The 13,278-nt window shown below is 37.9% G+C and overlaps 1 protein-coding gene across 1 annotated transcript in view; it reads left to right on the top strand.

The window, feature by feature from the left end:
* POLA1 (polymerase (DNA directed), alpha 1, catalytic subunit) overlaps positions 1-9,418 on the top strand; it is a 58,490-nt gene extending 49,072 nt beyond the window's left edge. The window contains exons 14-18 of the mRNA XM_010133760.1: positions 324-416; positions 3,887-4,092; positions 5,336-5,468; positions 7,084-7,215; positions 9,206-9,418. Coding sequence (XP_010132062.1) covers positions 324-416; positions 3,887-4,092; positions 5,336-5,468; positions 7,084-7,215; positions 9,206-9,418 — 777 coding nt within the window. The remainder of the gene's footprint in view (positions 1-323; positions 417-3,886; positions 4,093-5,335; positions 5,469-7,083; positions 7,216-9,205) is intronic.
* The last annotated feature ends 3,860 nt before the right edge of the window (positions 9,419-13,278 follow it).

The following is a 13,278-nucleotide window of genomic DNA, read 5'->3' as shown; positions in this document are numbered from 1 at the left end:
TGTTTCTCAAGACTAGACGTGTTCACTGACTTATTTTTCTAGCATTCATTCAGTAAAATTTTACTCCTTATGTACATAACCAAACAGTGATTTTCATCTTTTTTTAAATATGATGGGTTTAAGTTCCGTTATTCTCTTTTAATTCAAATATGTGTTAATGAAATATACAGACTTCTCAGTAAAAACTTACCTTAGATTTTTCTGCTTTTTAGTATTTAAGGGATAATATACAGGTAACGGTATTTTTGAATCTTGAAAACAAGGTGGGACTATAAGAAGATGGGGTGGTTCGGTTTTCTTCAAAGCAATTTGTTTTCGTTTAGATGAATCTTGAAGTGATTTATGGAGACACAGACTCCATTATGATAAACACTAATAGCACCAATTTGGATGAGGTCTTCAAGCTGGGGAACAAGGTAAGGAATTTTTTCTTTTTAAAGCTGTCTCTGAGTTGAGCAGATGTTAAGAGAGGGCTCCATGGCATGAGCAGAGAATAGGGCACAAGGAAGAACAACGTGACAATGTAGGAAGATATGGAGTAATAAAAGCTCAGAGTGCTCTGTCTTCAGGTCTAGCTACTCTGTGCATTTTAAAAAGTGACTACATTAAATATTTCATTGCATAAAGAGCTTTTTTTACCAGTCCCAAGTTACCAGGAGACTATCCGAATACTTGGTAAGCCACTGTAAGGTCCAGTGCCTCCACACTAGTTACAATTACAACGCGAACACGGTTTTGATTTGACATGAGAGATGTCTGTTGGCTTAGTTTTGTTTAGTTATGTAGAATGCATTGCACTCTACGAGCCATCAGATTTCCAGTGGTAAGTTCAATTATTAAATTTGAAGGTATACTAGATACAGAGGAGATCTCTTTGATTAGCAGTTGGCAGTTAACCATGTGGAAGCTTGGCATCTCTCTGAAATTGTGGAAAACAAGTGAGAAGTGTTTCAGAAAATTTTAAAGAAAAGATGTAAGAAATTGTGATGAAAATGAGCTGTGGAAGCTCCAAAACCCCGAAGAAAATGTAGGTTTTTTTCAGCATAGTATGAAACAAAAGTAATGTAATTTTAAAGCAAGAGTGATTCTGGAGGTTTTTTTTTTAGAAAACTTCTGCCTTCATGTTAATTGGGTACTTTGAGAAGTAGATGCATCTCAGGAGCAGGGAGAAAGGAATAGTATCTTGATGTTACAATGTGAGTAGCAGGAGGAATGATGGTATGGAATAAGCAATCTCTTTTTGTTTGCCATACAAGGCTAAATATAGTTTCAAGTGTTTATACAGTAGTGTATAAGAAGATTTACCCTTACTCTAGTGGGGTGTGAATGTTGTTTCATTCTGGTTTAGTTTTTGTCTCTGTACTCCCATTTGCTGGCTAAATGTTATAGAGGAGCAGCTAAATAAAAATAGTAATTTTTATAAAGTCTGACTGGATCATCATCGTAGGTGAAATACCTCTGATTCAGGTTTACTGAGAGAACAGGTACGTTTTTGAACTTGTCACCTGCTGAATAATTCCTCACAAGAGTCAAATCTCAGGCTTTTTTGTCCCATGTGCTTCTGTATCCTGTATCAGTTGTTGGGGGTTTTTGGGTGTTTTCTTTTTTCTTTTATTTTTTTAAAAAGACAAACTGACATGTTTTGATTAAAGTTCTCATATCGTGTACTTGATTTTTAAAGGTGAATAAACATGTCTGTAAATAAGTTGTGGCTCTCCGTATTCTTCCTGTGGCATAAAAAGTGGTTCTTGTGTTTCTTGTTTCACATGTTACTTGTTTATTTGATTGTTTATTCTTCAAGAAAGTGATAGTGACTTATTTTGCAAACTTTTCTATCACTTAGGTTTTCCTCATTTTGCATAATTCATATAAAAATTTTTAAGGATGGTGAATTGTATCTGTTCGTGAGAATACTCTTAAGAAATGTCACTGTTCTATTTCATGATAATTTATTTCCCAAAATTTCATGCTCAGAAAGGAGGAATATTTACATTGCAATCATTACACTTTTGCTTTAATGTAGACTCTATGGAAGGCACACGGGTTTAATGCAGAGAATTACTGTGAGAGCAGTTAGCATTATGTACCCTTGTCCTCTTGTAAAGTGTGAATTTATAGGCTGTCTTCAGCAATGAAGCACTCCTCCGAGAGTTAAATTTTGGGTTTCTGTTGGAGAAAATCCTCTCATCGTCTTTATGAAGTTTCCCATCTAATGCCTTGTCCCACAGGTTGCTGGTTGTGTTCACGCCTACCCTTAACCCCCCATTATTTTTATCTATGTCACTTTTAGTCACTACTTGGCAGAATTTTGTACATTTCTCAACGTGCATCCTTTTGAATCAAATTTGTTGGTACGTTCAGTACTGCACTATTGCTGGTTTTTAAGCACTTGATTGGTATAATATTTTTAAAAAATGGAAAATACTTTGGAAAGTAGCAGGGAAGTGTTCAGAAGAATCGTTCGACTGTTTTGTTTTAATGAACTAAGTATGAACCTCTTGGCAAAATTGTTTTGCCTCACAATACCCTTCATAACTTATAAATATACAAGGGGATACAAGGATAGCCCCAGGTTATTAAAATTGATGATAGATCTAAGTGAGAAAAATAAAATATACACATACACGTATAGGTATACTTATACATGGAAAATTTATAAGGAAGGTTTTGGTTAAAATTGGTAACCTGCGCCCAAAGCTAGATAGAAAAGCAGTGAGATTTTATGCTGAAGGTACTGTTCCTGTCTTAGTGAGGGTATGTGTTAGACGGCAAAAGAACTTTAATCTATGTAAAACTTCAGTGAGGCATGAGGAAAGGATAGTTCATAGTGGTGGTCTCTGACAAAAGAACTGGAAATAATGGAGGAGTAAGAGTGGATAGGGAGATGTTGAAAATCAAGAGGAAAAGAGAGTTGTAGAGGAAATAAAATGACGAGTAGAATGTGTGAAGGCAGAACAGGACATCTGAGGAATGGTATGCAACTAGCTTGTTGAAGAAAGTAAAGCAAAAATATATGAAGAAAGAAAAATACAAGTGAGAAACTTCTGGCAGAGCCAGTAGATGGTTGAATGTATCCTGGAAACAAAGTCTGTCATGAAAGGTACATACTGTTTTGAACTGTTTGCACTTCTCTTAGAACAGAGTTAAGACATGTGGAGCAACTTGATGTTTGGTACTATATTACGACAACATGCTAAGTGAAATTTCAGGCTTTTTTACGTGAGTGAGACATAGTCTGTGTGTATAAAAATGGCACCTTTTCCTTTCAAAGAAATCAAGCTAAAGAAAAAGTAGGCATGTTGTGGAGAAGGGTGTAAATAAACACTCACCCATTTGTGCATGTTTTCCCTGAACATATGTACAGAGGGCTCTGGTCTGCAGTCGTTGTTCTGTCTTCCCTCCCTGGCTGAGGAGAGAGAGTAAAAAAAAAAACCTCGCCCTTGCAAGGCAATTTCCATATTCTGTTGATAAGTCACCATCTCTAGGTGGATTCCTCCTCCAAAATCCCTTCTTTGCTTAATTTATGTGGAAAGCGAAGTAGAGTGGATGTCCTAATAAAGTGGGCTGCAGTCAGTTACCTGCAAGGTCACGTTTGGTCCCATGCTTCTCTGCCCTGCTTGATTTTGTTAGGGAGTTACCTACACCAAGCTGTAAATCCTGAAGAAACCAGTGAGCAAACCTTAATTTTAATAGTATCTCATAATTACTGTTGTGTACTTTAATTTCACAATGATATCTGATAAGTCTTTTTAAAGTGTGAATGTGAAACCACAATGTGTAACGTTACCTGTTTTAAAATGTAAGGATGACACAATTTTAGATGGAAGTTAAATTTGTCCATGGTTATAAGGTGTTGCATTTGGTTTTAATGTTGGTGCATTTGCAGATCAAAAGTGAAGTGAACAAGCTCTATAAATTGCTGGAAATCGATATTGATGGAGTTTTTAAGTCCTTGCTACTGTTAAAAAAGAAAAAATACGCTGCTCTGACTGTGGAACCAACAGGAGATGGGAAATATGTAACCAAACAAGAACTGAAAGGATTGGATATAGTCCGAAGAGACTGGTGTGATCTTGCAAAAGAGACTGGAAAGTGAGTTTCTTTGTGGCATTGTCCTCTTTGCTCTGTTTTAAACAGTATATGCTTCATAAACGTGGCTTTTCCCTGAACAGCGCAGATTGGTAACTAACGTAAGCGTTAGAGCATCTTAGTAGGAGATGTGAACGTTACAGTTTGGCATTGGTAACAGATCATACTTGTGCAAGGCCGAGTGTCTCTAATTTCATTTTCCGTTGTTGCATTTTCTGTGGAAGCTGTGCATTTGAGCTGTCACAATTTTGTATATGCAATTTCTTAAAACAGCTGAAATCTTGAGAAAGTAGTAGGTGCTACAAGCATTTGGAGTCACAGGTTTTAGGTAGTTGGTTTTGGGGTTTTCTTTTTCCAAAGATGGTTAAAGAAGGTGGTGGTCAGCCTTTTCAGCATCCTGTAATAAAGCTGGAAATGCACTGGGTGCAGCTTGAGGAGGTGATCTTTTCCTCCAACACCTTTTCTCTTCCATTTTTCAAATGAGACTCTTCTGATACTTCAGTATGATAGATACTGTATTGATGATTTAGTAATTGTCATTGTGGAGGGCATTTTCATATTTAAATTCAATAGAAATAATGGATTTATCGCTGTAGAAGCAAAATTGGAGTGGATAGAGAGGTGGTCATCAGGGGGCTGACTCAACTTGTATTGCATACTGCCTCTTGAAAACGTAAATAAATTTTGGTTCCAATGTATCAAAAACATCTGTAAAAATACACCAGACACGTGCTTACTGTTCTTAAGACTTGCATTTTCTAAGAAAAAAATGCATCATAATAGAAGCAAATTTTTCCAAGTTAGGAATGTATTAGTAATTAAAGCTATACAAATGTTTGAGAGTGTTCTTTAGTGACTAACTCTTCTGCAGCTGGCAGATCTTCCAACCACACTTTACAGAAATAGGCAAGACTTTGCTTACTTGATGTTCTGTTCTCCCCCATCTTAAGATACCTGCTATGGAATAATAAATAGCAAAATGAAATGGAAGCAGAAAATAGAAACCAATTGCACTCAACAATTCCAAATCACTGTTTTAACATTAGAACTATTTACAATAAATTTGCTTTTAGTAAAATAAGCAAATAAATAAAGCACAACATGAAATATCCTGGCTAATTTGTATAAATCTTGCATAAGACTTCGTCCCCAGGCTCTCTAGAGGTAACCCGGGGAAGAGAGGATTCTGTTTATTGTAATAGTTTTGCTTTGCACGTCTTTTTTGATTTATGGTCTGTTTTTACAGCTATGTAATTGGTCAGATTCTTTCTGATCAGCCCCGAGATATCATTGTGGAAAATATTCAAAGGCGGCTTATAGAAATTGGAGAAAATGTGGTCAATGGCCAGATCCCAGTAAATCAGTTTGAAATAAACAAGGTAAATGATGTCTCCGCTCTTTTCTGTCTCAGAAAAACTTTACTGTTCCTGAATATATTGAGAGCTGATAAAAATCTTTGATGCTGTGAAATATCAGGAGTTTTGTTGTATAAGGAATAGCGTGGAACGTACTGCAAATATCCTACAATATGAGAAGAAACACCTGGTGGGGCTGGAGGCCGGTCTTGCTTCCTCAGAATACTAACTTTCTGTCTTGTCCCATCCTGGTGTCTTCCACCCTGATTCTGCACTTTGAGAATTACATGAAAGCTCATGCTTTCAGGAGAAGTTTTTTTCTAAATTGTTATTTTATATTTGAGGTTTAAAATACATAAACTGAAAAATGCAATGGAAAAGAATCAGATGTTCTGTTTTCTAGAAGGCCCGTGTAAAAGCATACTATTGTTAGTGTATATCCCTTAAAAGCTCTGTAGAAGAAAGCTGTTAGTCATTTTGAGGTCTTACTGAAGACTTCCCTGCAGCAAGAAGTAAAATACTCTCTTTTATCTACAGGAGAGAGCAGACAGCACTGTGGTTTGGGTTTGTGAATCCTCTATGAAACCCATATTTTTAACTTCAAAAGCCTTCTCCCCAGCCTGCTAGGGGGGTTGTTTCTCTGTTGAATTGGATAATACGTGCCCCTGTCATGCTTCTCGTAAAAGAGGTTTCCCAAACTTACTTTATCCAAAGTCTCTCTTTTGTCAGCTGAACATCTGTCTGCTCTGCACAACTGTGTTAATCAGTTAAGAAATGTGTTCAGGTTGTCATATGGGTGTTAGGGAAATCAGTGTTCTTTATGGCTGACTTAAAAAAAAAAACCAAACTTGTTTTGATGCAAATATTCCAAGAGTACTTAGCATCCCTATAAAAGATAGGTATGGAATAACTTTGACTTCAAACGATGAATAATCCTCTATTTTAATACTTTGGAAAAAAATATATAAAGTATTTCAGTAGTAAGTCAAATGTATAAGTTATTTCTAAGAATTGGGATGATGCTAAATACTTAAACATACCGGTTTTTTTATTATGTAAAAGTAAAACTCATTGTGGAATCTCAGTAATATGAGATACGTGGAATATACACAAGTGAAATACATTCAAATCTAGTTGTGTTCTCTTGCTACAGAGCTTGTGAAATACACTTAGCTACTTGATACTCAGATTTACTTTATGACCTGAACTGGTGCAGGGGTAAGAGGGTCATCTCTGGCTGTATTTTTGTATTTTGCTTAATGTTTTCATCTCCGTTTTAGTTTCATTCTAAAACAGTTGCGTTGTTTCTGTAACTGTTTTGAACTGTTGTGCTTTTAATGTAATGCATTTTTCAGACAGTAAGTGTAAAAGCATCCTCCTATTTTATTAATAATATTTTTAAAATACTGAGAACATTTTACTATGAGTAACTTTCAGGTACCCAGACCTTAACATCTGGAAAATGCATTTGTTACAATTTTTTCATCTTACTTTTTTGTGTTGCGAATGTACTCGTGAATAGTAGATAGAGGAGGATAGCTACTATGTAATCTTGTCTTCTAAAGTTCTGAGTTGCCCATCACTGGAGTAAAATACTTTTCTCACAGTTCCATTTGTCTTTCCTCCTTTGGTCTCTTAGGCATTGACAAAAGATCCACAGGATTACCCTGACAAAAAAAGCTTGCCACATGTGCATGTTGCCATGTGGATAAACTCTCAAGGAGGCCGAAAGGTGAAGGCAGGAGACACAGTGTCATATATCATTTGTCAGGTAAAAATGTCTGTCTTTATAGATAAATACTAGGTATTGTTTTGAGAGATGGCAAAGAAAACCAACACAACTCCTGGAAAAAATGTTTTGGCATTCGTAGCAATATTATGTTATAGTTTAAAATATCAGTTTTCTGTACTAAACTTAGTTTTATAGAGCCAGAAAGAACTGTTGTGGTCAGTTCAGCTTATCTGTCGATTTCTGTATAAAATTTCTCCGAATTAACTTCCGTTTGGAACTAGAACTTTTTTTAAGGAAAATATCCAGTCTTCGTTTTAAGGAGAAGAAAATTCTGGTGACGAAGAACCTGTCATTCTTGAAAAGCTAATTGCTGGTGGTGGTGATTAAATAGTGTCATTGTTATTTCCAGTCTCAGCCTGAGTCTTTTCAATTCATGATTGTTAGATCTGGCACAACTCTGTTGGATAGACTGGGAAATTTTTGAAGCTTTCTCTCTTCAGGTGTTTTCCTATAAATGCTTATCATTATCTCACAAATACATACTCCACTTTGTATTCACCATTAAAAAAAAAGTGTAGGTTGGATTAGATGGACCGAGAGATCTCTTACACCAAACTGATGGATTTGGCAATGTGACTTCTGCAGTGGACCACTGTTACAGCTCCTTCAGCATGAAAAACTGAAAGACGGTGTATTTTATTTAACGGAGAGCTCTTAGCCTGCCATGACAAAGCTGCCAAGACTTGTGAGAGCTGGGCCATGGGTATGGCTGAGCAGTGGCACAATACAAGAGAAGAATGTACTTGTTGAAAGAAGGGAGCTGAAGGAATTGCATTGTAATTATTTTTGCAAAGCAGCTGGATGAGCTGAATAGTCCTAAATTAATTTTGTTCTGAATGCTAAGTTGTATGAAAGGAGTAGGAGGGAACAATGGCTTGCAGTCTGTGTTTATTAGTGATGGGTTTTCAGTCCGTGGTTGCTGACCCTATTGAAGCCAGTAGCTCATCTTAACTGAAAAATGAAGGTGTCGTATGTTAATGCATTAGTTTTATGTTGCTGTAAAAAAAGGCAAAAAAGAGACTGTACTAAGCAAAAAATAAGCTGTGGTACTGCCCCCCCATCCCCGTTAAGATTTATTTTTATAGCGGAATGTTTGCTGAAATACTACTTTTAAGTTCTGCTCTAAGATTTTTGACACACGTTAAAGATAAAATTTCCTAGTGTAGTCGTGGACTGGGAATATGATTCTACAGACGGAATGAGTTAATGTTTCCTGTAACAGTACCATCTTTTTAGAGGTGATATTTGCCTTCCCAAAAGGAATTACATTCTCCGTACCTTCCTCTTTCAAGTTGGAGAAGAAAGTAATGCATATGCTGACCTCTGAGTGGTGTTTCTTGGCTTGAGACATCACCACGTGTTTCTTTCAGTATTTCCAAATATTTCAGAATTTGCTTTTTCAAATCGATACTGTTGCCCCTGTCATTTATTCATATGCCAGTGAATGATGGTCCATTCCCTAACCATTCGTTCTATTTGTTCCTTTATAGAATTGAAGAACATAAATTTTCTAGCAAAACAGATATAGTTTTGATATCTGTGACTTAGAATTTGCTTGTTGTGCAAAATGATGATGCTAGTTTCGTACAAAATGAATCTAAAATGAATGCCCTCCACATATTTTTAACTAGGCTGATGGTTACAATGTGTTTTCATTGTGCATTTCAGAATTGACAGATGGGACTGTTTACTCTGTCTACTCTTACTGATTTGCACATGTAGGCTGCAATAATACAAGCTGGATTTACATTCTTGAACTTGCTAGTTGATGCCAGCATCAGCAATGCAATTTTTTTTTTACTACTGCTGGATTTGTATTGGATGCATAATAAATCAACCAAAAGAGCGTGGGTTTTGTAACAATTTTGCATTAAAATAATGCATAATATCTGAAATATAATTCTTTGTAAAGACTGAATGTGGATTTTGCTCTTTTCACACTTTGGTTTGTTTGTTTCCTCTGTCTTAGGATGGATCAAATCTCGGTGCCAGCCAGCGAGCATATGCTCCAGAACAGTTGCAAAAGCAAGACCATCTTTCTGTTGATACTCAGTACTACCTGTCACAGCAAATACATCCGGTAGTTGCTAGAATATGTGAGCCCATAGAGGGAGTTGATTCTGTTCTTATTGCAACGTGGTTAGGTGAGTATCCTAAATTCAGATTATTTAAAGAATTTTGAGACAAAGTGAGAAGCTTTAATGTATGTTTCTTGACATAAAAGTTTCCCAAAATCAGTCTTTTTACGACGAACAATGGCTTGTGTTTCACGTACTATAGAAAGCAGCTTGGACTGTAAGTGTATTTCTTTGACTTTTGCAGAATATCGTTTTTCAGAAGGGGCTCGTTAATCTGAACATCATCTTAGAAACCTTGTTCAGAGTTGCAGAAATTGACTGTTTATAAATGACAGTACTGCTGCATGTCTTCGAGGTTTCCTCAGGTTACTAAAGTAGTTCTGGAGCGTGCATCCAAAACTAGCATTTTTCCAGAGAGACACCCTAGCACCTCCAGCATTTTCCCAGGGAGAAAGCAGTCATAGTTAACAGTGGAAGGATACAAATTTTTAGTAGGCTGTAAGTAAAGACTTTCATTTGCTAGACCTGACCTAGTGGATAACAGAAGCATAAAAAAATAAAAGCCTTGCCTGCTCCATATGGAGAAATGAAGTGGCCAAAAACCCAAAAGTGCTATAAAAAATGCGACTAATGCTAGTGACCCACAGAATCACCAGTTTTTATTCAAATGAGCAACAGGGAATTGTTTTTGTTAGAGTTGTTTTTCCTTTTAAGAGGATGTCAGTCAGAGGAATCAGAATTAAAGATTTTTCTGCCCAACTGGTTGCCTCTGTCTTTTTCATTCCCGAGGGTTCTTACGTAGAAAGAAGTATAGCTGTTGAAAAGTTGTTATCCGTTCTATCCGGTCTCTTTCCATGAAAATACAGTGCTGTGTGTGTAATCCTCTTAGTGTTGTTTCTTCCCTAAAAGTGATTCACCAACAGACATGATTGATCTCCTTGATAAACAGGAATTTTGTGATTTGTATCCCGTATCTAGTTTATTATTTTTAAAACTGATACTCAAGGACATGGAAAAAGGTTAATCTTGCTGGCTGCTGAGTTCTTGACAAGAATGTCCTCTCCCAGAAGAACTTTTTCAGAGGGTTGCACCGTGTCAGTTTAATAATCTCCTGTTTGATGCTATGCCCATGTCTACAAAGAGTTTAGACCTGCAGGTATTACTTTGTTCAGAATTTTGGAACTCTCAAAAGAAGAGTTATTCCTCAGCATTTTGTGTTTAAGAAATGGCCAAGCTCCAGGACTTAGTCACTTAAAACCAATTGGCAGCACGTTGTCTTCAGGACCGTTCACCTGGGACACTGCATCTCAGTAGCTTTTGTACTAACAGTGGGTTCTGTTCATGGTGTGCTTGCAGTTTGTACTTAAACAAACAAAAAAACAACAAAAAAAAAGAGGAATTTTGCTTTTTCTGGGAGGCTGCAAGGGTATTTCTTGGAGGCATTTGATGTTGCAGTGTGTCCTCAACAGCTCTAGTGCTTTGAGGAATTGTCGTCTCTGCTTTACACACGCAGGCTGACCATACAAATCAATCTGCTTCTGCGGCAGGGCTTTGGTGTACAAGTTTCCCTTGATGTCAGAACGGACCGTGTGGCATGCCTGACTGAAAAGGTCAAGCGCTCCTGGTTAGCTTGAAGCAGTTTAAAATAGGCAGCAACTTGTTCTTCATTTAGGTAAAAGACAGGGAAGATTTCTGCAGTTAATTTGATTTATTTGGCAAAGATTGCGAGTCTTGAAGAGTTAAGTTCAAATTCAGAGTTGTTCGTTATTCATAGCAGGTCAGATTTTCAGAAAAGACTGGCTGTCTTCAGACACTTAAGCGCCCAGATCTTAAGAACTGTGTGCTGCTTGAAAGCATCTACTGTTTGCAAATGCCTGTGCTGCTTTTTGTGCTGTAGTACCTTAGAGATGGAAGTTTCTTTTATGGTCCGTAACAGCATCATGCAGCTGAGTGTTTATTAATAGTCCGCGATTGTCAGTCTGAAAACCTGTATGTATCTATTACAACCTTAGATCTGAAAAGTGTTCAGCTTGACCTTGCTGCGCTGTAAGAATGCTGTCTCCTTCTTCGGCTTTGTTTTCTTGGGAATGCTTCAGTTGAGCTTGGGGTAAAGTCAGGTCTTGATATACAACACTTAATCAGAGTTGTACATAAATTTTTGCAAGCTGAAGTTATCTTACAGCTTTTTTTTTAACATTACTGGAGCGATAGTCAAGTGGGGTTTTTTTCAAAGAAGTTGAAAATAGTTTACAAGGTATAAGTGTACAACATACTTGAGCCCAGCTTTGCTAAAAGAAGGTGTTGCTAAGTTGGGCTTTTTTGCTTAGTATTTTCATTGTGTTACACACCCAAATTCCTGTCGTCCTTCCTGTCTTGTTCTAAAAGAGTGTCATTTTTCTGTTCTGAAGAACAGAGCTGGTGTTCTGGAGGGTATCTAAGTGTCACATCTATAGACCAAAACTTGGTTGCATTCTCATTGTATGTCCTCCTTCACCTGATCTGATTTACTGTGTTACGTAGGGTATGTGTCTGTATAGGGAGAACAGCTGTGGAAAAAAGATCCTGGTTTCACATTGAACAGAATCTTCTTACGAGGTGAATTTTTCATGGACGTGTCACCACGTTAGTCCAAGCAGATAAAACAGAGCTCTGCTTAGGAAAGCTTGGTTTATATCACAATGACAAAAAGTTCTTCATTCTATATATGCTCAAAGCAAGTTAATTTAATCTATTTTAGATGTTGAAGAACAAAAGCAAATAACCACACCCAAAAATTGCAGGGAACTCCTTAAATATTGTACCTACTCACTATGGAACCAAGCTGAAAATTGCCTTTTGGTTTTGGTCATTGTAGGAGGTCTGCCTAACCTTTGGGAGATGGAAATTCATTGTTCCCGAAAACAAGAACCTCATGGGCATAGTCCCGCGTTCACTGTTTTTCTTCAAACTGTTTTTCTTGTTTCTGAAACTCAACTGTGCAATCAGATCAGTAGCATCATTCAGTAAATGCGATGTTAAACGCTTGGAGACCTTGCTTACTTACATCTTGATGATACCTATAGCTTTTGAACAAAATTAACTGTATTGGCAGAACAATTAACATATTTAAAGTAAGGGTGTTTTGTTGATGCATAAATACGGTTCCTTGTCTCAAAGAAAAATCACATCTTATTTGTATATCGTCAAAAGTATCTAAACATTGTGGAAGCAGAGTCATTTATCTGTGGGAGTTTTGTAGCTGCTGCTGCATTGTGTAGTTTTCTCTGCTCCCTGCTCACCGCTGCGCTGGACTGAATCGTGCTCCTCGGAAAGCGATGTGTGCTGCTGCCTGACAGGTGGATGTGCATGCTGGTGCTCTGCAGATCGCTCGGCATTAGGGCATTGCTGAGGAAGGCTGCCTGGCTCAGGGGAGCTACTGCTGCTGGACTCCCGGGTCCTGAAGAGGCTTGTCGTTAAGAGTACTTCCCACCAGTACCTGTTCCTCCTTGTAAGGAAACCCATCGCTGCCTCAGAGACTCCCTGGTTTTCGTTTCCTTCCTCCTAGAGTCCTTTAACAGGTGCTTTCAGTACGGTGTTTAGCAGCTGCTCGGGCTGACTGTTGTGACAGAAACCAGGACAGTTGTGCTCTCCTTGTCACACAGGAATTGCATCAGGTTCTCTTTTTAAATTTATTTCCTTTACATTAGGGAGTGAAGCGAGAGGAGAATGATGGAAATTAAGATTAAAGTAACGCTGAAACTTAATGGCAATACAGTGCTGAGCCCCGAGGTGTATGAATTCGGCGGTTTGTGGTCTCGCTCTAGCTGCCTGGTTTTCTTGAGATGCTCTAGACCTGCTTCGAAACAGAGAGCTGCTGAAGCGCCGCAGGCACCGGCTCCGCAGCGCAGGAGGGTCTTCGCGAAGAATAAAACCGGCGGCGGTTCCGCGGGGCCGCGGCCGGGGCCGCCCGGGGCTGGGCTCAGCG

Source organism: Buceros rhinoceros, unplaced genomic scaffold (genome assembly GCF_000710305.1).
Source record: "Buceros rhinoceros silvestris isolate BGI_N320 unplaced genomic scaffold, ASM71030v1 scaffold14213, whole genome shotgun sequence".
NCBI lineage: Eukaryota > Metazoa > Chordata > Aves > Bucerotiformes > Bucerotidae > Buceros > Buceros rhinoceros.
The sequence above is the reverse complement of the archived record's forward strand: the minus strand, read 5'-3'. Positions and strand labels throughout refer to the sequence as shown.